This window comes from Falco biarmicus, chromosome 4 (genome assembly GCF_023638135.1).
Source record: "Falco biarmicus isolate bFalBia1 chromosome 4, bFalBia1.pri, whole genome shotgun sequence".
NCBI lineage: Eukaryota > Metazoa > Chordata > Aves > Falconiformes > Falconidae > Falco > Falco biarmicus.
In genome coordinates, this window is record NC_079291.1 from 83,284,320 (window position 1) to 83,311,302 (window position 26,983).

Here is a 26,983-nt window from a genome sequence, read left to right on the forward strand (position 1 = left end):
TTAATTAAAATATATGAATTCCTGAGTTATAGGCCTGCAAGACTACTTTCAATATTTTGTAGCACCCTGTAGTGACTGAAAGATCTATTTAATCTGATTTGCTTTATGTATTTTACACATAGAAGCTGTAAGAGGGCTAAGAATGATTAGCCAAACTTTGTTAATGTGTTTATTAGAGGGTATGTTTGGGCTCCCTGAGATGGTACTCTCCTCAGTTTCTGAAGTCATGTTCACTTATACCATCCTTATGAGATTAGATACCTTGGTTAACTAATGAGTAGCATTTGGAATTTTTGTTTTCATTCCATTCAGTACAAATCTCTGCAGTCAGGCTGCCTTCTCCTCTTCCAGGCTGTATGTGTAAGTTTGTGCTGGAACATGATTTTCAGGGAGAATACAGTATGAGCAAGCTCTTGGCTTTTTGTGATGCATCTCATCTGCTAGGGCTAGGGAGAAGCCCAGAGTAGGCAACAATCGCATACAGCACCATTTTTGCATTTAAATGTCAGCATTAATCAAACAAAAGTGTACAGGCATTGTTGAATTAGGTCCTGAAACTATTATTTTGAGGAAAAAAATCTATCTAAACTCTGCATGTGCCAAAGAAACAGAACAGACAGGCTAACCTGGCAGCATAATGGAACTGTTGCAATTCAATGATGCACAATAGCAAGGCAGACATATTTTGGAGCAAATTTCCGGATAATTTTGGCATATTCAATCCTATTTTTTCTTGGGATTGACACAAAAATCTATCTGCACCATCCTTTTAAGGATATTGGTCAGGATGTTAGCAAATTTAGTAAGCAGACTTAATGAAAATTTGTAAAAGAGGTATATTTGTGCCAGCAGATTGACACCTTGTCCTTTCACTCCTCCCTGCAACTCAGATAATTTTATTATTATTACTATTTTTATTTTTAAATCAGCATAGCTGAAGAGCCAGAGAGGCTGGAAGTATTAACACATTTAGCATTTAGAAGAAAGCAACAGCCTATAGCATGAATGCTTGTTTTTGTTTTGGTTTTGGCTTTTGTAGGCAAAAAACTATTTTAGCTAAGAATATTAATTCCAGTATTTTATTATTCCTGTTTCTAGGACTCAGGCTTTTTATTAGCTTTTTGTTCCATCTCTCAAGACAATAAAAATGGAGATGCGGCCCTTCCTGTGTTTAATTAATGACGTGCAAGTATCTCATACCTATTAAATGATCCCCTTGTATCTTCCATCTCTTACCTAGTTATTGCTTTCCTACAATTTTCTTTCTGAGATGGCTTTCATTTTTCCTGCCAATTTTCCTGTTTCTCTGGGATGCTCTACAGCAACCAAACTTGTCCTTGTAGATCCAGTTTAAAATTCTGCTTTCCATTACAACTTGAAGATGCAAATATTTGGGTGCAGCACTCTTTCATTCATGCATCTGAGGTGTGAGCAGCACCGTGCAGCAGAAATGCCAAAGTCATCATAGCTTTACTGCTACCTCTCTTCATGGAATCTTTGCTCAGTATTTTATTTTCATTTCTGCTTTCAGTGAATATTTAGTGAGCTCTGATTACATAATTGAATTTGATAAACTGTTGGCATGTGATTGATGAGAAAGTCAGGAATAAAAGATTAGAAGATAAAATTACTTCAAGGTTTTTAAGTAAATCTTCCAGAGAGCTAGGGTAATTTATAAAGCATGCTATATTCTTTATAAAAATATTCCTGTAGGTCTATTAAATTTTAGCTTCTACCAGAATTGGATTGAGTTTTGAGAATCATTTTCACATAATGCCAGCCTGATTGTGATACTTTAAATGGGAGATAGCTCTGAGTGGGTTGCAGCATCACTGGGTTTGGAATATTTGAGGAGGGAAACATAGGGCTGAATGACAGACTTGTGGGCAGCAGTCTTTGTCTTTCAAATAAATACTTTTTTTCTTGGAAAGATGTAAGTTAGAAGGAGTAAGTGGATAATTCAGAGTGAAATAATGGAGGAGTTATGCTGCATGTGTCTTTAAATCAGTAAAAAACAGGATCAGCCAGTTACTTGGGTGGAGGTTTATAATGCAGGTACCAGCTTCACTGTAATCTCCCTGAATGGCTCAACTTTCTTCAGGAAGAAATAGTTTAACGTGCTCATTTCATGAGCCTCTATATACTTGCAGGTAAATGTCATTGTTTTCAGGGAACTTGTCCCTAATCATTTCAATTTACCAGTTGGACTCTGTTACAACCTTTTCCCCTAAATAGCAGCACAACTCCCCGCCACTGCCTTTTCATCTCCAGAGGAAGCCCAACACCGTTAATCTTGCAAGGGTGGAATGTCTGTCTCATAACTCCTTTGGGAGTCTCCCCAAAATGCATGTGAAGCCTCTGAAAGGATTTATCATTTCCTCACCTGCTTAGAAATATCTTTGCAAAAAATTGCTTTTTGCTCTGGGTAAAATAACTGTATTTCACACTAACTTTGTCTAATTCTGACTTCAAATTTTCTGTATTAAAGTTTAAAATAACAGTGATTTTAGTGGTTAGGACAAAACGGGAACTGAGATAATACTTCTTCACAATGTTCGCAGTCATTAAAACCACAAAAGAAGCTTTGCAGAATATAATCTCGGTCAGGTAATAAAGAAGTGCAAAAACCATCTTTAGTTTGCCTGGGACTATCTGCAAGTTTGGAACTGTTCCTATTTTCTCGCATGTTGAATTGTCATAGCTTCCTGTATATCCAATGTAAAGAAAATATTGTTTTGCACTAGCCATTAATCAATTTGTTTCAAAAATAAAATCATTTAAAATGCTACAAATCAGAAAAAGGTATTATCTCAAAATACATTTTTTAACTTTGTTTGTTTAGATTTTGTCTAATAGTTTGTAAGTATTGCTTTAAGATGACGTGCTTTTTTCCCCCTGCAGAATTAACTACATGTTTCTGAAGTTAAATTCTAAAAACTAGGCAGACAATTTGTCAGTACAAATCATCAAATGGTCATGCAGCTGATGTTCAACTTTATAGCCAATTGCAGCAAATAATTTGGCAACAGTCAGCCTGTGACTCCTTGACCACACTCCGCTGGAGCACAGCTGCTACCCTGGGACTGTATGATTAGGCTGATAATGAGTCTGGGTTGCCACTGGCCTGCTAGGTAATAAAAATTCCCTGATAAGAGGCAAGCAAAAGATAAGGGCTTAGAGAGGTTGATGTTGCCATATACTCAATGCCATCCCATCAGTGGAACAGTAGGGCACCTGGATAGCCACTGCCACCCCTTGCCTTGAGCTCCTTCTTCCCTAACATGTGTGGTTGGTGTCCGGTGACTATCAACTATAAAAGATTACAGTATGTGACCTGTGGATTTAAAAAATTCAGACAGCTTTGAATAGTACATGAGATCACTTCCCCATAAACCGTAAAAGATAGCTTAAACACTTTAAACAGCAAGTATAAAAATACCTGAGCTTGATCTAAAATAATTTTTTTTAAGAAAAGAAATTTAACTGAACAGTTAGTTGCACTGGACAACATTTGTGTATTTTTTTTTTCCTCATTTATTTTATATTTTATATATAAAATACAGACAGACGCACACACTGCACTCCTAAAAAGCAGAGTGCGGTAACATCTACCTATTATATATGATTTCATATTTTACATTAACTCTCTGCTTTTGAATGTAACTTGTGTATTTTACATATATATGTAAACATGTTAACTTTGATTATAGAAGGTATTTGTAAACATCTAAGATTAAATCTGTAATTCCTGCATAGTTACAAGTAGAAATTTGATGCCTGAGGTGTGAAAGCCTTCATCTCCTAGAGGTGACAAGGGGTGCATCTCCAGCAGGTGTAGACTTGTAGTAAGTCTGTGTTTGCGTGAGGCTTTCGCAATTTACCAGTCGAGATTGTTGTTGCTTGGAGTATTTTGAGCATTTGTGATCCATGGGAGAACAAGAGTTTGAGACTACATGTGACCCTTGAACAATATTGAAGTACCCCAATTCAAAATCCGTTAGTTGTTTCAGGTAATATAATTTAACACATTTTGGTTGGCAATAATGTTGAAAACCACGTTCATCCTCTGGTTTTGTGAGTTGTTTTCTTCTAAACTATTTTTTTCCTATCAAAATTCTTCATTTACCTTGAGATTTTTCCTGCTGTGATAATCATTTCTATCCAAGATTACTCTTCTGGTTTCTATTCAAGAAATAATAATAAAAAAAAGCTTTGAGTGGATTTAATCCTCACAGAGAAGAGGCAAAAGAAAGCCAGTAGTGGTGTTCACTGCATGCTGCAGTAGGCAATGATGAAATTCTCGTATGTGTAAACAGTAAACATGGAGAGAAGCTTGTCTGAGTGGGCACTTTAATATAAGTAACAAGAACTAAGGTTATCAAAGTATTTTGAATTCTGCCTTTCAAGCTAAAGCTTAGTTATGAATATAACAGTGTAAGCTATAACTACCGAATCATGTTGTGTCTTGTTTTACGATGGCCATTTTGAGAAGAAATGAGCTAAATGGCCATTTTGAGAAGGAAAAAGAGCTAAATATCAATGGCTTGCACTATACTCACTTAAATAGCTTACGAAACCACTTTCTCTTTGTATTTCAGATGATGTTGCACCATACTTCAAGACTGAACCAGGCTTGCCCCAGATACACTTGGAAGGAAATCGACTCGTACTTACATGCCTTGCTGAAGGCAGTTGGCCCTTGGAATTTAAGTGGTTACACAATGACAGTGAAATAACCGCCTACTCCAGCGAATACAAGTAAATAAAACGTACATAATAGCCTTCTCTAAGTGTAATTGTAAAAACCTGCCAAAACACCCTCCCCCCACCCCCAAATCTCCAATACCTCAAAACAGCTTTGCTGATGCTGGTATATCGACAATGTATTTTTCAACATGAAATAAGACTGTTTGGGTTTTTTTTCATAAAGTAAGATCTCTATGACAGAACCTCCTTTGCTAAAAATGATTCTCACATTTCAAAACAAGGGTCCTAATTTAGAATTTTTAAGTACTAAAGATGCTTTTTACTGGAGATGTAACCTTACACGTATTTGTAATAAGTGGCAGGCATATTCCTTAGCTAAATGTTACATATGATATGCTACACGTCCTTTAACAAAGCTAAGCTCAATGGGACTGTTATTTTCAGTGAGATCTAGAAGAATGCAGTCTATCTTAACTGCATATGGAGCTTTTAGTTTCACTTCTGAGAATGCAAAAATTAATCTTACAGTTTAACAAACTGTTCTTCTATGATGATGCATTTTGCTCCCAGGATCTCACTGACTCCCTCCCCTTTCTGCAAGATATCCCGTCAAGCAAGAGAAAAACCAAACTGTGGATAATCAGCACTACATTTTTGCTGATGGCTGGCCAAATATCAAAGTGTAAACCAGCCAACTTTTATCTGCTTTTCTTTAATGGAAGCATTAACTGGGTCTCCCCTATGCGATTGGCAATGTCTAGAACCTTACAGAAATTTAGTATTTATGCAACTTACTTGTTGCTTTCAAACTTTGTTGAAATTACCCAGTGAATTCAGAAGTTATAAGGGGTGGGTATGTGAAGACAGAGCCTGTGTATAACACTTATATCTTTAGCAAACCAAGCTAACTACAGCATTTTAGTAATTACATTGCTTAAGGCAAGGTAAAGCTGTGCTACATCACTATAGGCAGAAATTATATTATAGATTAGTATAAAAATGCAGATAATGATATAAAGTTTATATTGTTGCACAAGGTAGTCCATGATTACTTTTCTCAAAGATTTTCAAAATTATAACCTAACATTAGTTCTAATTTTTATATTATTTACTTTTACAAAGCAGTAGGGAAAAAAGTCCATTAAATAACATTTAAAAATTTTTTTTTGGTCATTTAGCACACACAGTATTTAGCAACTATGTTTCCAACCAAACATATAGTTCTGTGTGAGCTTTCTTAGAATTTAAAGATTTTTGATTTAGATGAGACCAATTAGCCATGAGTCATTGTATCTATTAATGGTTGCTGGTTTCAAGCCTTGAGATACGCTAATTCTTCAAAATGAGACATACACACATATAGAAGAGATTTGTGAATACTTTCTAGAAAATAAAAAATCTCTAATAGCACAATTAATCACAGAAAGTTTGAGCGTCACTTTGTGTAAATGCCACTTGTTTTGATCAACAGCAGCAGAATCTGCTGTAGCTCCTTGGTAGAAGGAGCTGACAACAGCTCTTAACTGCGTAAGAAGCTGACAAAGAAATGGTGTGGGAGGACAAAACCCATGAACATGGAATCAACAAACAGCAGAGGTTAGCACTCAAGCTTTGTAGATGTGCTAGGCACAGGGAGACTTACGTTTCATGATGCTAGGAGAAATCTGAATAAGATCCTGTGACATTTATGCTGTGGTATTTCTTAAATAAGTGCACATGCTAATACAAAATTACCGTTTTACTGTGTATTGCAGTGTAAGTTAGTATTGGTAAACCTTCCCCAAGCTGTGTGCGTACATATCTGTACACACTACCTTGCTTCTTGTCATTTGGCTTAATTTAGTCTAGCAAATGTCAGGTCATGATACAAGCTGTATTTCTTAATTTTGCATTTTTTATATTGTTCTTGTTTCTAATTCTAATTGAAGCATCTGCTGCAGAGGTGATTCAGAAGACAGAAGAATACTGGTTTATAATAATAAAATAACATTGATAGAAAATATTAACTTAGAAATTGCAGCCCTACTACTACTACTACTATACCAAAGTCAGAGATAAGCCAAACAGGATTTTGATTCTATAGAAATGCAAAGCTTTAAGCTTCCAGAAAGGATTGTATAGCATAGGTGCATTAGGATGAATGAAAGCAAGGAAAAAGATATGCTTAGACATAAAAATTCCAGTTGCAAAATTTGAACTTTGACACTGTAATAATTTGCTCTGCAGTTCTCTTGGGTAAATACTGTGTTTAAATGCATGGATCTTCCCTAAGTGACTTCTGCTGCAGTTTGAATCATCAATCAAAGATTTTTGGTAACTGATATTACTTAGTGTGTCTCAGTTAAAGTAATGTCTATATTGTAACAGGCTGAAAATATTAAAAGCTTATTATAACACACCAAGTGAGTAAAGAACTAATTGGAGTCTTTGCATTTTGACATTGGTGACCCTGAATGAACAGCTTTTCTTTGTATAACGATGCTGATTATGTGCACAGCCTGGGTTTTATAGTGACTGTGCATACACTAGTTTGTATTAAGAATTTATAAAACAACCTTATAAATTCTTTGTGATCTGAGATACATGTAATGAAAACAAATCAGTATTGCAGAGTGCAGTAGCAATTTTGGTTATGTCTAAGTTAAGAGTCTAAAGTTCAGGCAGTGACTTTTTTTCCTTTTTCTTTCTTTTTCTTTGTTTTCTTTTGAATGAAGTTCTGGACTAGGTGTGTCTTCCATATTCGCTTTTGTGGCCTGAAGATATTAATTTGTTTAAATCGAAGAGACTAAGGTTACATCTAAGCAGCAGTACACTTCCCTCCCAAACTACTTAAAATTATTTGATTATTTATTTGTGTTTTTAACATTGGACAAATTTTAATTTTGTTCTGTATAAAAAAAGTTAGGTCAGTTGATGCATAAGTCGCTTGTTAAAAAGTTTGAATAGATAATAAGTTATATGACTACCTAATAAAATATGTTTGGTTTTAATTCTGTCTTCACAAGTATGGCTATTAAAAACCTGTAGTCTATAGGTTCACTTTTAACTCTTAGAGCATTTAAAATTAAAATGAATGTGTAAATTTGAAATCAGGAGTGAAATGTAAGTGCTAGCTAGCATTTCATCCTTAGATGTTTGATACTACTTCATCCTTTAAATTCTAACTCACTGCAATCCTGGTCGTAGAGCATCTTATGCTGTTGAAGACTTTCCTTTTCTTTTATGCTTGTCACTTTCCATCTTTCTATGGAAACTTTCTAAATAGCCACTTTCTGGATGGCTGTACCATTCAAAACAGAGAAGCTGTTTGGTCTGACTTTCTCAAGTACTTACGCAGATCCCCAGGAACCGTAAGTAGCCTCCTGGCATCTATACAATGGGAAGAGCTATCTTGAAAAAATTAAAGCAAAATCATGTCTTCTCACTGTAAAAAAAACTGTATTAAGCTTTGATATAAATTCATTCTGCGGAAGAAAGTCTTATTTTGAATTTAGAAAACACTATTTGTATCCCTTCTTGCATACCAGAAAATAAGTATGGTGAAAGCATAGCACAAAAAACCCAGTATTTTGACTGTTAGTTCAATAGAAAAATGTATTTTCAAAAAATAATCAGACATATGAGGTGCGTAAAGACTTTTGAAAATTGTAAACATGGAATTAGAAATTCCATTAATGTCTGTTGCCCAGATTTGTAATTTTCAGGTTAGTCTCAAATAATGTAAACATATGCTGTATCACTTTTTTTTTTAAACTTTTTTTTTAAACCTTTGTTAAGTTCTTGTCATTTTGCTTGCCTTACCTGCACATTGTTACCCAGTAGGTCCACTGAGAAGCCAACTGCTCAGTAAGTTTGGGCTGTTGGAATTTCCAAGGTAGATGGGATTTTCACTACAGACTTTAAAAGATTTTCTTTTCCTCAGGCAACATATTAAGAATGTTTACTGCTGAAACATTAATAAGTCAGAAAGGGAAGCCAAAGTAGGACACTTCTGATTTAATTGATTTGTTTTGTCCTAGCAGCAGAAAAACTAACTCTGAATTACGCTCTTAGTACAGATGAATACCAAAGAAAGAAGCATTTAATTTTGGCTCTATTTAATAGACAAGCAGAGGGATAAATGTTAGCCAAGTACGATACTAAATCTTTATGGGTGGAAGAAAGGCTTGTTAAGCTATAAACTGTTTATTAAAATACACTGTGGAAATGAATTGTCAATATTTATTTGTCAATCTTAATTATTTTTTTTTCTTAAAAATGATGTTTTGTAACAGTCATCTACCTGGCAAAGAAGGAAATTATTCTGTAAGGAAGCAGGGAAGCCTTATGTCCTATTGATTTCTATCTTACACTCTTATGCTTTGTACTTTCACCTCTTTTCTCACTCAGTTTCCTATGGATGCTCATCAGGCAAGAGGCACTGGCTAATTCAGAGTTACGTACTCATTGGCCAGCAATATTTGTTTACTGATTGTCAGGTTTACTGTAACTCCTGAACAGAGCACTGTTTTGAGTCTTCCTTATTTTCCCAGTACAAATTGTCATAATCACTGGAGAAAATTTGCTGGTTGCTACAAATGAGGTCACCAGGAGTCAGCTTAGGCACAGAGGCAGACAGGCAGCATGATTGCCTACAACTCATATACTTAGGAAGCCAGGGTCTCCTAGGAATCACAATACATTGGTAAAATTTGTCCATAGTGTTGGGCTCTGGTTTAATTCCCTGTATTTTGTTGTCTGACCTGATTGCTATAATGTATTTGATTGTAATTATAATGCAGTGATTATAGTCTTATCACTTAAACTAGATTTCTTCTACCTCCTTTGTTTTTATGCTGTCTGATCCTGTTCAGATATTAAGCTCTGTATGTGGGTGTGTATAGTGTATGTGAGTATGAGAAGAGATGCTTTCTTTTGCTGGAATTAAATTCTGAAGATTAAAATTCAGCAGTTTTATTTTTCCTTATCTTTTCATAAAGACTTTCATTAATCCTACCATAATATCTCCAGAAGGTGACCGGGGGAATATGCGCTTTGATTAATGTTTGTTTAATGCAGGATTATCTATATTATTCATGTGTTTTATTCACATTAAAACTGAGCCCATCAGCTCATTTTCATGTTGAGTAATCAGATATAGTTGAATGAGGAGAGCGAGCATTCATGGACTAAGTGACTTTTTAAGCATAGTGAAGGGCAGAACAAATACAACCTACAGTGCACCATGTCTTCTCCATTATTCTTCTGAGTTACGCAGTAGTCATGCAATGTAGTAACCATCTTTTCTCATTGGTTGCTATTTCTTGGAAGTCTTCCTACTGCCTACATTTAGATGGCAGTCTTCTTGGGCTACCTCTGAACAAACTACCAGGCATCTTTGCCTTACGCATGAGTGTAGATAAAACTAAGGAGAACATTTAAGTCTGTATTTTGAAAGAGAATTTGTGGAGAGCTTATTAGTGTTTATTGAATGTAGATCTTAAGACTGAATGATATTTTATGGATTAAAAGTATATTTTGTCTTCTATATAATACAGGTGATATTGTAGCTGAAGATGATATTATATGAGAATTCTGTTTGTAAGAAAAAATACAATAAGCATTTGAGACAATACGTGAAATATTAGAGGGGAAATAAGAAAAGCTGTATAAAGTAGCATTGATTTGCCTTTAGAAGGAAGTGCACAATAATTCTGAATTTTGTCTTACAGGTACATCATCACAGCTTTGCAGAGGTCTGATGCTGGCTTTTATCAGTGTGTCGTACGGAACAGGATGGGGGCATTGCTGCAAAGAAAATCTGAAGTTCAAGTGGCATGTATGTTTGAATGGAAACTATTCTGTGATTCGTTAGCTAACCACTTATTTTTGTGGCTAAAAAACCAACACACCAATAACATTTGCTAGCCTGAAAAGTTAATAGATACCATATTTAATAAATTTTAAAATTATTGCATCACAAGAAGTTTCATACTTACTCTAGCTGTCTTCTGGGAAGCAGTTCAAAGTGGCGAAACATTAAATCTTCAGGGCAAGCTTTGAGCCGTTAAGAGCCATCAAGATGAGATAATTTGGAGATAGCTGTAGCATAAAAAAACCGTTATACCTTTCCCTGAGTATGCAGGGATTAAAAAAGACCATATAGCACAAAGCAAACAATCAATCAAAACAACAACAATAAAATAACAGACCAGAGGACAGGAGAGGATATCTGAAAGAAAACCGTACAGTGGAGAGAGCTCCATGAAGATTTCAGGTTGTAATCCTTGTGATATAAAACAAGCAGTTGTTGCACCATGAAAACCTTGCTAACAAAACTTTAAAAGTCTGTTCTTAACACCTTTTTGAACCAAACCCTCCAATATTTGTACCACTTCAGTACGTACTATGCAGAATTCTTGAGCTGACCTCTGATTTGATATCTAACTTACAATTGGATATGTTAAATTGATTTTCTCAGGAGTTAGTGCTAGTTAACATAACTTAAGAAATGAGTACATACTCTAATTTTATTTTTCTTGCAGTTAACATATAGAAAATATAATCCAAATAAATTGTTTGGAAATAATGATAAAACTAGGTCTTGTTCTTTTTTCAAAGTAAAAACATTTTTTTTTTTTTTAAAAAGACAGATTTGTATACTGCATATAAACAATATGATACATGGATCAAATTTCTCTTCCTCAGGGTCAGTAACTGGAAAGTCAGTAGTAGTAAGTGTCACTTAATAAGTGGAATTTAAATAAATTGAATTATTTATTAGAACTCAATTCCAAGGAACTGATCCAAGTCAATTGCTATGTCATAGGGAGATTACACGGAATTTCCTGTGTTTTAAAATAAAAACAGTTGCAAATGCTACTATGTAAGTTCTGGTATCATATTCACCAGTTTACTGTATTAGAGTAAATTACGTTACTGTATCTGTAATACGTCTCAGTCATACTGTTTCAGAGCTGCTGGGAGCTAAAGCAAAAATAAACTGCTGCTATAATGGGGTTTTCCTTCCCTGCCTTCTACCAACCCCTGTACCCCTGCTGTGTGCCCCTCCTAGTGACCTTGTGCTCCCTCTGATGTGTGTCAGGCCCTTGCAATTGCATCTCTGAATATTTTTCTTCTGTTTTAGTGAATTCTGTCAGGTCACAGAGGATCTAGTGAAAGCTGATGCAAGTGAGCATAACTGGAGTGGGGTGGGGACCTCCAACAAGGGTAGCAGGGAAGAATGGAGCAGGGGAAGGTGAGGGTGAGATGCTTCTTGTTCTGCAGCAGTGAGCCATTGGATTAGCCTCTGTGCCTCTGCAGTTGCGTCTACAGGTGTGGTTTCAGGGGACAAGATTTTTGTAGCAGTACCAGAGAAAAATGTGCTAATTTTCTCCTCCATCCACTAATCCTTCCCACTCTTGTATGGCAATGCAGTCCTTTAGGCTCAGCAGGAAAACTTGTTTGTGCAGCTGTGGACTAGGAAACTTCTCCAAAATTTAAAAAAACCCAGCAATTATTTTGTAGGGTTTGTTAAAATAGTTCTTTCCCCCCGACCCTGTCTGATTCCCTACACAGCTGTACAGGCAGTTGTACTGACATAGTGGAGAGAGCAGTTCTTGAGGAAACGCTTGTGGGAATGATGGTGAGAAGGAGGCACAGGAATACTTTACCTTGATAGTGCTGCTAAAGAATTTTGTCTCCTGAAAAGACAGCTTTATTTTCCTCTGAGTGAGGGAAAGATTTGCAGTGAAGTGTTCTGTTTCTGTAGGCTTTTTTGTGTGTACATATTGTTGTTCTTGGGAGGGAAAGAACTGTAATTCTTTACTTTTCTTTGATTTTAATTTTTTCCTCATTTAATTTGTAGTTTCTGTTGCTGGAAAAGGCTAAAAAAGCTATCTCTTAAGACTTCTTTCTCCGAATTAAGCAGTAGATGTAGTTATTTATTTATTTTGACCTATAAAGACATTGAGACAAAGCAAAGCAGGTCTTGTATAACTTGAACCTGTAGTGACAGATACAGCTTCTATGGTGAAACTTGTCAGTTGGACTTGCACTGTATTCCTGCAGATTAGAGTGTTCTACAGGTTTTAAATATCCTCATTCTCCACTACCCAGGGCACTACTCGTACCATGTGACTGCTTTCTGTATTTTAATGTTTTTGATCTAAATTCATTGGTTTAAACTGTGTGGATATAATGAAGTACCTGATATTTTACCATATTTTACTTTTTGGTTATTCTTGAAAACATATTGGAAAGCAGTGTTCCCAGGGGTTACTAAAGTCACCTTATCCAGTCATCAAGAGTTATGGGGAGTTTTATGTTAGGTGCTTAACTCAGAAGGGTTCTCAAGAAACTATTTTTGCCACTGGATAGAGGATGCTTCCCAGTACACTTAAACTCAAGATCTCTAGTGAAAAATTGAAAGGCTTAATTCCAGTGTGCACTGAGAAAGGTCTGAGGTATATTCCATGTCCTAGATCTCTAAGTAGCACGGAATTTGTTAAATAGTTTAAAAAACGTTCTCAACATATGCTAACATTACTTAACTGAATGGGAAACAGGTATTTGTGAGAAAACTGCTGGGTAAATCTTAATTGCAGAATGGGCTTAAAAACTCTTGGATTGTGAAGACTAAAGTAATCATATGACAGTGGAGTTAATTAGATCCACCTACACGGTTTGAAACTTCTTTTCAAGTAGATGATCTGATTAGAGTTGTAAGAAATATGGAGCAACAGAGGAAGTACAATGCTGATTATGTCTGAATAAATAACTTGAAAATCACAAAGATGATTAAAGCTTCTTTAAAATACCATGTGTTTTTAATTTCTGCTCTTGTTCTGTCTCTTCTCATTTCCTACCATCCACAGATCTGGTAGTAGTCTTCTCCATTTCAGTGTCCTTTGCATCCCTCTCTGCAACAAAGAACTTGTAGAGAACCCTGTGGTCCTCAAAAAAACCACCCCAATAAAAACCCAAAAAGAATTCGGTGGCAGAAACAGAAGAGTTCTGGGTGTCTGTCAGTTTCTTGGTTTAAAGCAAATTAAAATACATAGAAGTTCTTTGGTGGGTGAATTAGTAGGAGACTACAGCCCTGTTTATTTTAATGGATAGGAATGTGATACAAAAGGCAAAAGAAAAAGAAAACGTTCACTGAATTTTTACAAGGATTCCATAGATACACGAACTTGTCTATGAAATAAAACCTTCAGAGACAGAGGTTCTGCAATTGTAGTTTTCTTTCTTCCATTAATTTTCTTTTTTTAAAAGCTGCTCTTTAATACTATGGATGCCTTTGTAAATGTCAAAGATCTAGAAGCACTATTTAAATCATGGTGTGGTGCCAGGAGAACTAGCAGCTACCAACATGACTGCAGCCTTGTGACTTTGATACCCATTTGCGTATAATGGCTTACTTGTATGGATCTGACTATATGTGATACAGTATAAGTGATACAACTGCTTCTTTATTTGTGTAGCAATGGATAAAAGGATAAAAACAAGAATAATTGGTGACCAGAAAATTGATAGAATTATACACACTGTTTGCATTCTTTTGCATTGCACAGGGATTTCTTCTCTATTGTGCAAGAATTTATTAAAAAAAAAAAAAAACAAAACCAAACCCAAAAACCCACAAAACAAACCTCCATTAAAATGTCATTTGCAGTTAAAAACACTCAGTTATTGCAAAAGAACACTGACGCCATGCAGTACTGCTGACTGAGGCACCTCTTGTGTGCAGTAGCAGCACTTGGGTTTGCTTATGCCTTATGTTCATCCAGATCTGTATTAATGAAAACTGTGTGATGATCTGTAGTGTCATATTGACTAATTATAGCAATGCCAATGACTATTGGAAAACACAGTTATTTCTCTGTCCACTGAAAAAAAACTTCCAGGACACTCAATATATTTTTTTTCTTTGCAGACATGGGAAATTTCATGGACACAAACCAGAGAAAAACAGTTACTCAAGGACAAGCTGCAGTTCTAAACTTCCTGCACATGCTCAGCTACCCAAGACCACAAGTGACATGGTTTAGAGATGGGCACAAGATTATACCAAGCAGCAGAATGTAAGTCAGTTTAAACCTCAAAATACTCCCACCCTGAAATATGATTAATTGTATTTGATAACACAACTTACATTTTAAGTACACTAATTAAGGTTTAAAGAGAATAAAGTAGCCTTGTTCATACTAAGTTTGAGATAAATTACTATTTTAAGATCGTCTCTGAACTTCCTAAGCAGTTTGACAAAATAATTCATGTGGTTTTAATGGCCCTGGTGCAGCATAAGGATCTTGATACGCGGAATGTCTGCACTTCCTTCATGCTATTCATTTTCATGATATGTTTTGGAAAAGTAAATGCTCATCTCTCAATTACATTTACTCAAGTGAACTAACTTAATGAATATTGAGGTTTTTCTTTTTAAATATGAGACTGATTTTTTTTTTTTTTACAGAGTTATACTTAATACTATTTTTGTCATGATAAAAATTCTAAATATTGCTTGTTTTTTCCTTATCTTTTTAGCCTACCATGACAGGTTTATTTCTTTTTGGCTAATTAACAGCTCACCTACTAATGGTACAGCACTTGCACTTTGATTAGTTATTATTTCAATATATGCTCATTTATCCTTTCCTGAAACAGTTATGAAGCCATCCAGCGTTTTCACCTGCACAGTTTTATTTAGAGACTGAAGGGGTTAGCTGTAACATTAAAAAATGTAGATAAAATCTCTTTTACTTGCCTAATTTAGTAGGAAACTGTTGAAATGCCAAGAACGTTGGTGGTTATTTTTATCTGTGTATTATATTTTCATGGGTTCAAAGGGATAGCTGTGCTAGTAACTGATGGTAATGAGATACTGCAAAGTTCCGGAAGGGGTGGTGAGTCTTTAGAGTTTATGTTAGAAAGGAAAAACTCTTCTTGGATTTTAGTTTTATTAATCCACACTGTATATTTTACTGCTGCTTATGTGCATTATTTAAACCTGAATGCTAGTATTACAGCCTCTTTGAAACTGTTACAATTAGCATTGCAGGGATGTGAAGAAACTATGTAATAATTTATGAATAATTTAATAGTAATTTGATGGGAAACAGCTGGAAGATGAAACAATGGGTTTCTGGGCAATCTTTTGAAGAGAGCTAAGTGACAAATCCTGAGTTATTAACCATTAAGAATCTACTTCTTCCACTCCTGCCACATTACAAATTTTCTTTTGTCAATGCTGAGAATGCACAAATCAAAAATTTGCAGATGGTGAAAGAACCTTGTTATCCAGGTATCAGACAGTTTCTTGGGAACTATTACAGGGGAACAGAACAGAGTGACCTAGGCAGGCAGGCAATGTCTGAAAATGAGACTTGTGTGAGTTCTCTTACAGTTTGGGAAAGCTGCAAGCGGAGAGATGTGTTGTGTATTCATTAACATAAAATCCTAATTTTCACATGCTATAATTTACTCTTACTCCTACCTCGTTGGAATTGTTGGGGTAAAATCACTTGTAATTCATAGCACTGTGGTAATGCTTTTAAGTGGGAAAGCTTTAGAACTGTTCTATAGTCAGTGAAGTATACATAAAGGTTTCCACATATGTTTTATTTCCCTGGTCAGAAATTTTATCTGAAAGGAATTCGAGGACATTTGTCTGGCCTGCGTAGCAGTTTCTAAACACTTTTGCAGTAGAAGTACACAGGCTGAAAGTGTGAATCACCTTGGAAGTTTCATATATGTTGTACAGTAAGCCTGATAGGTTCGGGAAGGACCAGATTTATAGTACTCACACCAATCTTTGTTGCAGTCTGTGCAGTAGGTCTTCTGCTCCCTCAAAGTGTTGGAAACACTGTACAGCACCCACTCACGTATTGCTGTCTGTGAAATTCGGAAGTAAATGTGGCAGCCCTATAAATAAAAAAAAAAAACTTGACACATGGAGAGGATGCGCATAAAACTGAGAAGTGTAAAACTATCTTAGGGGAACTCTGTTTCTTATCTGTGGAGCAAGTTGTGCATTTAATGTGTTTTCTGTACACAAAGAGGTGTATCAATGCAACTGATCGGTTTAGCAGGAGGTCCAGTTAGACGGATGCATCAATCTAACTGGATCACTGGCTAAACTGATCAGTGAAATTGATACATCCACGCTGTATGGATGCTCTTTAAACTGATTAAAATTATCTTACATTGCTAAATCAATATAAAGCTTATTTTTAATGCTCTTAAACAAGCTGACAATGATTTGGGTAGATCAATCAACTAGTCTGTCAGCTGTAATAATGATTTCTAAGAGTGACATTCCTGCGGTATATGTAGACAGAGGAAATAAGCAGTGCTAAAAAAAAGAGGACAGTGGTGCAATTAATTTAAATAGTTGGTCAAGATAACTCTTACTCATGCAAAAGCCTTAATGTACACATACTTAACACTGCACCATTTTTATGCCATAACAATAATCCTGGTGCTTATTTACACAGAGATACTGTAACCACTAGAATGAATTCATTTCACCGATGTGGAAACAGAGAATGTGCCAAGTTGTCCTTACGTGAGAATTATGAAAGATCAAAAGTAAAGACTAGATCTGAGAAAAAGATAATTCTTAAGATGTTTCAAGGAATGTCATTTAACTGGCTCAGCAGTAGGGTTTACCTAGCAGGTTTAAGGTAGTAAATGCTGATGCCTTTATCTTTCATTGTTTACCAGTATTTAGGATGTTTATGAAGAGAGGTTCTCCAGCCCTTCAGCATTCTAATAGTACTGTATTTCTAGGGAGCCAAGATAACAGAATTGCAGAATTGTCAAAAAAATCTGGTATCACTACATGTATTATTTTAAAGATGCTTTACAGTATGTCAAATAAGATTCTTGTTCTTTGGGTTTTCTAATAATTATTTATTTATACATGTTAACACAGTTGCCAGTTCTAACAGATCATGGAATCATCAGATAGTTTGGGTTGGAAGGGACCTTTAAAAGTCATCTAGTTCCAACTTCCCCTTGCAGTGAACAGGGACATCTTCAACTAGATCAGGTTGCTCAGAGCTGTGTCCAACCTGACCTTGAATGTTTCCAGGGATGGGGCAGCTACCGCCTCTCCTGGCAACCTGCTCCGGTGTTCCACCACCCTCATCATAAAACGTTTCTTCCTTATATCTAGTCTGAATATACTGTCTTTCACTTAAAAACCATTACCCCCTCTCTTATCACTACTGGCCCTACTAAAAAGTCTGCCCCCATCTTTCTTGAAGGTCCCCTTTAAGTACTGAAAGGATGCAATAGGGTCTCCCTGGAGCCTTCTCTTCTCCAGGCTGAACAACCCCAACTCTCAGCCTGTCTCCATAGGAGAGGTGCTCCAGACCTCTCATCATTTGTGTGGCCTCCTCTGGACCCACTCCAACAGGTCCGTGTCTTTCCTGTGCTGAGGGCTCCAGAGCTGGATGAAGTACCCCAGGTAGGGTCTCAAAAGAGCGCATATTCCTGCATTCTGATGACCAGATGTAACAAACGTCATTTCTTGTTTCTTTTACTGATCGTTAGGCTGAAAAGTGTCAATTGTTTCAGCTGGGGAAAAAAATAAAAAAGATTCAGTGGGTACTTTAGATTTCACCTTTTTTTTTAGTCAGAATGGTAATCTTACTCTGTGAGTGTGCATGGTTGTAATATTTTCTGGGAGAAAGTTTCCTTTGAGAGACAGACAACTTTTTTTCCAACTGCATACTCTGTTTAATTTAACTGTTAGTGTAACTCATGGTGGAATTTTGCAGCCACTAACTGTGTATTAATTCCCATTTTAGTGGTGTTGGTACCATAATATTTTGTTAAAGCCCCCAGATAAAAACAGGAATAGCATGACAAGTTCCTCCTAAATGAGTGGGCATGTAAAGTCACCTAATCCCTGTATAATATATGAATGTGAAGCAAATGGCCTGCATATACTCATGGAATTATTGTTAGAGTTTATGACTTAAGGCAACTAACAAATCTGCAGCAGAGCTACTGTGACATGACGGCATGTATTTAAAAAGTTAAATCCTAAAACATTCTCTGTCCTGCTTAGTACAGTGTGCATGTATGTTCATTTTGGCTTTTGTGCATTGTCTGTCACCAAAGCCTCAGCTTGATACTTTAAAGGGATGCTTCTAGATCATCAGAAGGAAGCTGTGTACATGCTAGGAAAGTATGAAGTGATGAATCAGAGAGAAGACCAAAAGATCAACAGCAAGAGAAAAACAAGGAGGGGAATTAGGATTTGGGATGGGTTTTTTATTGTCTTACATGAAAATTTCCCAAGCAGTTTTAGAAAATACTTCATGTTACACCTAGACAGATTAATGTTTTCCAAATAACACCAGGAGTCTAATGTGGAATTACAGCTGCACTATTATCCAGGGTCTTGACTGATGGGATGATTTTGCCTGTTTACCCTTGTATCTTACAGAAAACAATAGCCTCTCTAAAGGTAGCTGCATCAAAAAAAATTGCTACTCTGAGATGTCAAGTCTTCAGCTTGCCTTGCCTGGGTGTGCTTCATCAGGCCTAAAAGCAGAGCGCATTTAACTTTCTTTACGCGAGACGTGCATAGTACCTTGGAGAGGCACAAAGGACAGTAACACGGTCAAGGTCTACAACTGCCTTTCAGTTGTGGTATTGAGGAATTATGTTCTTAGTATTCTTAGAGGATTTTTTTACCTTTTTCTAAGTGAAGGACTTTTTCACTGAAATAGTTCACTGTAGCCATCAGTTCATTTATTGTTGCTTTTTTCTTTAAGAAGAAAACTCCTACTACAAAGACATTATTACTGTCTTCATTAACTTTCTTACAGTGAAACTAATTTTTTCCCCTACTAAGCTGCAGTTAGATGAATATTAACTCATGTCTTTTGTTAGTGGAATTATGTCTGACACAAAACAGGAAAGTTAATTTTTGGCATATAAAGGCACTTCTGTGGTGTCCCTTTCAGCTGGGTGGACATTTTCTCACTTCGTTAACTGTTAATGAACCAAAACACTTTACAAATGCACTTCATCTCACTAGACAGGGAAGATGAATTGCATTGCCTTTAGGTATACATGGCTTTAATATCTATTTTTTTGCACTAAGAACAATTCATTATGCAGTTGAATATGTGTGATCATTACTAACTCTTATAGAGACTAAATGTGCTGACAGATTGTGGAATGAAAATATGTTAGGCACGAGCAACTGTCAAATATGACTTGCTGTGGTTTTGAACACTCATAACACCTTGCAAATAATCAAAGCTGGTGCAGATTTACTAGCCATTTGTCAAGGTAAAATTGTAAATATATTAATGACAGTGTCAAAAAAAAGTAGCTGTAGCTAAATAGGCTTTAAAAGATGAGAAAAAGTAAAATATCTAGAAATAATACATCAGATTTTGGGCTGATATTAGCATTAGATTAGGTTTTGCCTTGATGATAGCAGCACACACATATATATAAAAGCCATATATATATATTACATCTATATATATATATATTTTACATTTGTATATATTTCATTTATATATTTATATATAAATAATATATATAAGCCATATACATATTTTTCACTTTAAAACAAACACCACTTCATTTTTATATGAGCAGTTCTAGTGCCAGCAATGCATTTCCCTACAATACTAGCCTGTCATACAACTTATGTTAGTTGCACGTAATTACTTTTCACATACACCAGATAATACTTTAATTAAAATTGTGATGATTAGCATTAGTGAACAATAAATTCAGAGACTGTCAACTTCGCAGCATATTAGCTGAGCAATACTTTGAGGGGGAAAAAGAAGAAGTGTGCAGATATCTGAAGTTTGCTCACATCATGGAGTGACACCTCTCAGCAGGAAGAGATGTGACAAAACTCTATAAGCTGGTTTTATCTGTCAATACCTTTTACAGCTCCACATTAATTTTGAAGTCAGTACCTAAAAAAGAAGACTATTTTATTTTGAATTAAATTATTTCCTTAAATCAAAATTAATTAGTACCCTGTTATTCATTTATTTAACCAAATTTTGCATTGAGTAGTTTGAATTTGAAGGAACCGGCAGCACTAGGAATCATCTTACATAAAATTTTACTGTTATCCCTAAGGCCCATATGCATATGAAAGACCATAGGGAAATCTCCCATCATCTCTTCAAGCACTCAGTTTGAGTAGTCCTGGATGCTGTCAGTGGACTGTTTTGAGTATCATTGTCTACTGTGTTCAGTAGAGGAAAACGTTAACACCTCGGGGTAAGCAAATCCCAGGATTATTTTCTAAAGCTGTTTGACTTGTCTAGATTCAACCTCACTGTTTTTCTCTCTGCTCATAATTTGTTTGCCACAGGTTTTAAACATATGTTTCAAAAATTAGTTTATTCAGACCTCTTAACTTTCAGGGTGAAATCTCATGTGTTGGTTAGAGGAAGGGAGGAGAAGACCGAGTCATATGTGGGGATAATGTATATGCTGAATACAGGGCATATAGGAGCAACACGGCCCATCATGGGGTGGAAGAGGGACAGCAGAGGAAAAAATTTCTGCCAAAGAACATGCCTTTTAGCAAGGCTGATTTAGAAGTGGATTCCTCCCAAGAGAGACACTCCGACTGATGAGATGTGAGGCACATTTTGGGATTTGACCAATGTTTCATTACAAATTTGGACCACAAACCACCAAGGGTTTTTTATATATATATATATATATATATATATATATATATATATATATGTTTTCATAAGCCAAGGGAAGTTGCTGCCGTTATGCTAGCACTGTAAAATATCTATTTTTAGCTAGAAAAAGTGTGGATGCTTGGAACTAATATTGTGTTTTAATGGGCCTCAGCTACTCACAGTATCTTTCAGCACAGTCTTCAACAGCTGTAAATTTCAATAAAACTTTAAAGATCACTGTCTAAGAGGAAAATCTGACTGTCGGATATTGTTTTTCCTAAGATGATTACATTTAAAGAACAAAATCATTTTATGTGCCACTACATTTATTAATCATAGATTTTGAATTTGTAAAACAAAGGGAATGGAAGTGTCACTAGAAGGAAACCTTTATGCTCTAAGTATGATTTAGTTATCACAGCTTGCAGTAGAAATTGATTTATGAGTTTGTTGCTTTCTGGGGACAGATGTACTGTGAGAGAGAAAATATGGACTATGAAAAAAGTGTTAATAGCATTCCTCTTTGAAAGTGACCTATGCACTATTTTTTAAAAATCATATCCAATTTAGAGGTGGGTAAACATGAAGACTCATTGTCATTGTACTTTGAGGCTCACTTCTTGCATCTGCTGAATTTCCTAATCAGAACTCATTATGATATTAGGGACAAATCGCGAATATAATCCTGTAACAACTTACATGCTTTTGTGGAAAAACATTTTTCTGTCCGTCTTTGAACTACCCTGTCTACAAACAGAAATACTTCAATATGCTGCCAAGACAAGACTATTTAAAAGTGTTGCAGTCATTCTTAAGAGCAAATATGCAACAGAAAACTGTTGCTTTATGCTTAAAAAGTGGCAATTGTTCAAAAATTCCTGGGAATAATTTATCTCCTATGATCCCTTACATATCTCTGTTTTTATGGAAATAGATGCAAAATGCTTGTGACTTATCAAATATAGCAGAAGGTAATGTCTTATGTTTACCAATTAACTTTTATTAATCAAAACTGACTGAAGTAAAATGTTTCTGTCAGTACTTTTGGCTGTATACTACAAAGGATTATTAATTTTCTTTCTATGCAGAAATGGACAAATGCTGTCTTTTTCATGATTCTCATGGAATTTTGCATGATGCATAAAGGTGTTAAGACATACAAGTTTGTAATTTTATAATACAGAATTATGTAGAATAATTTTAAAAGCCTACCATTTTGGCAGATTTACTTTCATATGGAAAACAGTTGTGTGATTCAGGAACAAGGGAAAAACCACAGAACTTTGCACTCTGGGGATGTATTGCGGCTTTTGTGGTTGATTTGCATCAAGTCTACTTTGTTAACAGTATTCAACTTGAATTTAAAGATTTTGGTACATGGAAGCAAATGTGAAGCAGACCTTACATTAATTAATGCTGCAGAGAAAGAAAGAAGCTGGCAGCCTGCCTATGGCTTATCTCTGATCCTTAGTTGTGAGTGGAATCTTTAGCTGTTTTGTGTTTGGCCTTTATTTAACAGATTCAAAATGAATTTAAATAAATTGTAAATGCTTGGTCTGAGGTTTCATGGATGTATCTGATCTGTATGAGAGGGGTGATTTTTTGGCTCTGGTGAAACTTTGTAAAGGCATCTTGCAATTAGAAGTGAGAAAAAACAGTCAAACTGCCAGCATTCATATGAAAGCTATTTGTCTGCTGCATGTTAGCACTACCTTTTATTTCTTAATTTATGCCTGTGGCTATTTTTATGTATTACACAAATCTGTTGGTTTACATGTCAGGACCAATTGTAGACATAGACAAACAGGACATCTGTTTATTGGGGTGACCACAGTCATCACTTGCTTGCTCATTGTTATTCTCTTTGCTTTTCCCTCTAAACTCCTATCGCTGGAGTGGGGAAAGAGTAGAACAGACCAGCCTACTTTTCGGCATAGCAGTGGCAAGGGGAAAGGGTAAGAACGGGAAATGGTGGAGGAGGTCTGTGCTTCTCCTTCCCTTCCACCCGGCTGATACATGCTGTCGGCACAGAAATTAAGAAAACTGTACAGTTGGGTCAAGACAGGTGCACGTGTCAAGTCTGTGGATACTGGGAGAGAGATGGATCGTGGTGTTCAGCTGTGATGGAGGAAAGGAAAAACAGAGAGAGGGACTTAGAAGATACCTTGGCCTGGGGAAACCGTTGCAAATCCTAGGAGAGGGTGGATGAGGAGGAGTTGGGAAGACTGTGGTCTGGGATTGGTGGTCTTAAGCTTTCACCCACATGGCAGAGGAAGTGCCAAGTGTCTTGAGTGTGGCCTATACTTGTTTCACCATCTTATTGTGAAGCCCCATAGGAACAAAAGCCAGTCTCCTCAAAAGACCCGAGAAGCTCCGATGCCTGTTCCGTGAGCTGCCTCACTGTTCAGCAATTTCTTTCCCCAAAATCTTACTGACCTCAATCCAAACTCCCACCAACCCGCCCCCGATATTGCCACTGATCACTCCCAAACATACATCTCCTCTCGACCTATCCCCCAGTCACTGGAAAACCGAACAATGCCAACATTTTGTCTTTGTAGTGGCTTATTTATAGGATTTGGAACCTAATGTGTAAATGACAAATAAATTCATAGCTCAAAAAACAGGAGAAGAAATATCTAGCAATTTCTAGCCTGTATTTTCGTGGCTACTTGATTTCTCAAAATAGAGGTATAAACGAGACCTTATTTAGGAAAAACACCTGAATGTGTTGAAGCTAAGATCTGTACAACAATATCTTATGTATTTTTCTCCAAAACCTCAAAGGCTATTCACTTTTTTAAAAAAGAGCTTTGCTAGATTTTGCTCAATGATTTTGCAAGAAACGGCACTTGCTGTTGTTATTGAGCAACCAGTACCATTTGCAAGAATTTTAACAGCTCTGTTGCTGCCTGCCAGCTGCCATGTGTTCTTTTCCTACTCTCAGCATAATACCTCTTCACTGGAAGAAGAGTGCAATACTTTCATAATAACCACTAGTTCAAATCACTGATTATTTTAAAACATCAAATCTCATTTTTGGCAATCCATCATCTGTTTCCATGGAAACTGAAACTGGCCTTAGCAGCAACAAGAAGCAGAGTTTATTGGGATACTTATAAATTTCAATGGCTGTTGTTAGACAGCTGTATTTTCTGTTTACCCAACAGATATTGCAGCAACAACCTCATAATACACTCTTAAAATTCTATGTACATTTCATTTTAATTTATTTATATTTTTATTCATATTTTTCACAACTTAGCAGAAATCTTATAATCAAGGAGAGAGAAAACGTCGATAGTCTCTAACATATGCAGTCAATATCGGATGTTTCTATCAAGTGTCCTCACTATTCTTTTAACTAGGACTGTGATAAAAAAGAATGGAAAAATGTCCCTTGAGGGGGCAAAAGATAGGTGAAGACTCCCACTATCACATGTGTCAGGTACAGTATTGTCCCTTGGTAATCTTACCCAGAGTTTCTGCTTTCAAAGTCCTATTCCCTCCGCACCTTTTACCCCCAGAACAATAATTTCCCAAAGTCTGAAGGTCATCTTCCTGCTCCAGAGCTCAAATACTCCAAATTCTTGCTCTTTCAAAGCTCCATGAAACTTCTCTAATTCCTGCCGCCTAACTATTCCTGGCATCCACAGCCAGGTTCTCAGACATGCTCCCTTCTCCTCACCTCTCCACTTAGACACCTTGTTACCTTTCTGTTAATATCTCCCGTTAAAGCTGTTGCCTTATGTGCCCCAAACATTTTCTTCGTTGCACAAATCTTCTACCAAAGTTTCTCTACCCTCTCTGTCACCTTCTCTGAAGAACCCCTAACTCAGGGGTCCGGTACTTGCTGCTCAGTTCCTGTCCAGACGTTGCTGTTGCTCCCTGTCTCCTTCCTCTGCCACTGGCCCCATCTGCCGTCTTCTCCTCTTGTGGGTGAGCGTGACCACATGTGCCCATCCTGCTCCCTGGTGCTCCCTCCATAGTGGAACTGTTACCTTTCACTCTGGGAGGGAAGCAGAAATCTGGATTGAGTCTGCACTGGCCATACCTCAGCCCAGACAGCTGTCTGAGAGGAAGAAAAGGAGGCAAATCCGAGAAAAATGGTAGTCACCTAACCACCATCATTTATAAACCCCATTTACCAAATCAGTAAGTAGTAGCAGTAGTAGTGCAGATTTAATATACTGTTTTGCTGTAGATTTGTATGGAGTATTTGAGTATCATAGAGAATAATTGGGCAACTAATTGACTGTAGTATTTACAATGCATATCTAGCCAGCTTTTTTTTCTTGTCTTCCAACTGGTTTAGAATGAAACCCATTATTTTCGTAGCTTGTCATTATTTTGGTTCAGAAGCAAGGCAGCCGTTTAAGACAAATGTCAAATCTTGAAAAGCTGTTCTATTACAAAACCTTATACGAAACAAACAACCCTATCATCTTCTTCCATCTTCTAACACTATTTTTGTCATCACAGCTGGAAGTTGGCTTACTAGGAAGTATTTTGGGGCAAAATAGATCATATGTAGTAATAAACATGCTGAAATGAAATTGAGGATGAATTGTCTTGCAAAACAGGAGGAGAGGGGAAATCGTTAGATGCTCCAACTAGTGCTGAGGTACAAGGGGAGAAATGCTCATTTCCCCAGGCTTTCATATTATCTCTGAAGAGTTTCCACTAATGTGAAGCATCTCATAAAACTACTGGAAAAGCTAGCAAAAAATATACCCTAGCCCTGTTTGTCAGCTACTAATAAACTGGATCTTACTTGGTCAAGTTTAGATAAATTAACTGTCTTTAGTAAAATGACACAGTTCCTTGATTTGTTGGTTAATCCCAAAATCAAAGCATTTAATTGCAAATTCTGCTGCAACTCTGCCTAGTCTTTATATCTTTGATTGTATCCCTCATCACAAACTGTTTCTGTCCCAAATCTAAAGTGCACCGATGTTAGTGGAAGTACCTTGAAAATTCTCAGTCCTTGCTTTGTCATGTAGTGTGTGCTTTCACAGGAACTGATCTTAGATCGTGTCATTCACTGTTGCAGTATTTACCACAAAACCCACTTTTTAAACTAAGTATCTGCCCTCACATCTTTGTGTCAGCTTATCAATAATTTATTTATATTTAGCATAATTATGAACAAATCAAGCTATATTTTCCAAGAGATGGATTTGTCTGCATAGATACATGTAGTTAAAAACATGCTGCAATGAGGGGGATGGTAAAAACCTGGTAAGTAATGGCTAAGGGTGCGTAGCAAGACAGCGTGAGCAGAGAATATTGTGCAGCTGCTTTGCTGGGTCCTAAATCTGGTATTGACTGGACCCAGTTATGGTTTCAACAACATTATTTGAAGAGTATATTAATTTATTTTTAAGAAATCTTTTAGCAGACGTAGTGAAAATACCCTGAAGAGCTCTTGTAAACAGGCCTTTATTGTATGTTGGTGATTTAAAAGTTCCAGTACAAGAAATAAGCTAATATGGAACCGATAATTTAATAAAAACAGGGAGTTAGCAAAATCTTCCTGTCATAGTGAAATAAAGAGAAGTGGCGGTTTAATATTTTAATGCCTGATAGCTTCTAATCCG

General features: G+C 36.3%; 1 protein-coding gene across 4 annotated transcripts in view; it reads left to right on the top strand.

Moving 5' to 3' along the window:
- SDK1 (sidekick cell adhesion molecule 1) overlaps positions 1–26,983 on the top strand; it is a 412,596-nt gene that overhangs the window by 111,733 nt on the left and 273,880 nt on the right. For all 4 annotated transcript variants that reach the window (XM_056336241.1, XM_056336245.1, XM_056336244.1 and 1 more), the window contains 3 exons: positions 4,599–4,758; positions 10,419–10,525; positions 14,624–14,771. In XM_056336241.1, coding sequence (XP_056192216.1) covers positions 4,599–4,758; positions 10,419–10,525; positions 14,624–14,771 — 415 coding nt within the window. The remainder of the gene's footprint in view (positions 1–4,598; positions 4,759–10,418; positions 10,526–14,623; positions 14,772–26,983) is intronic.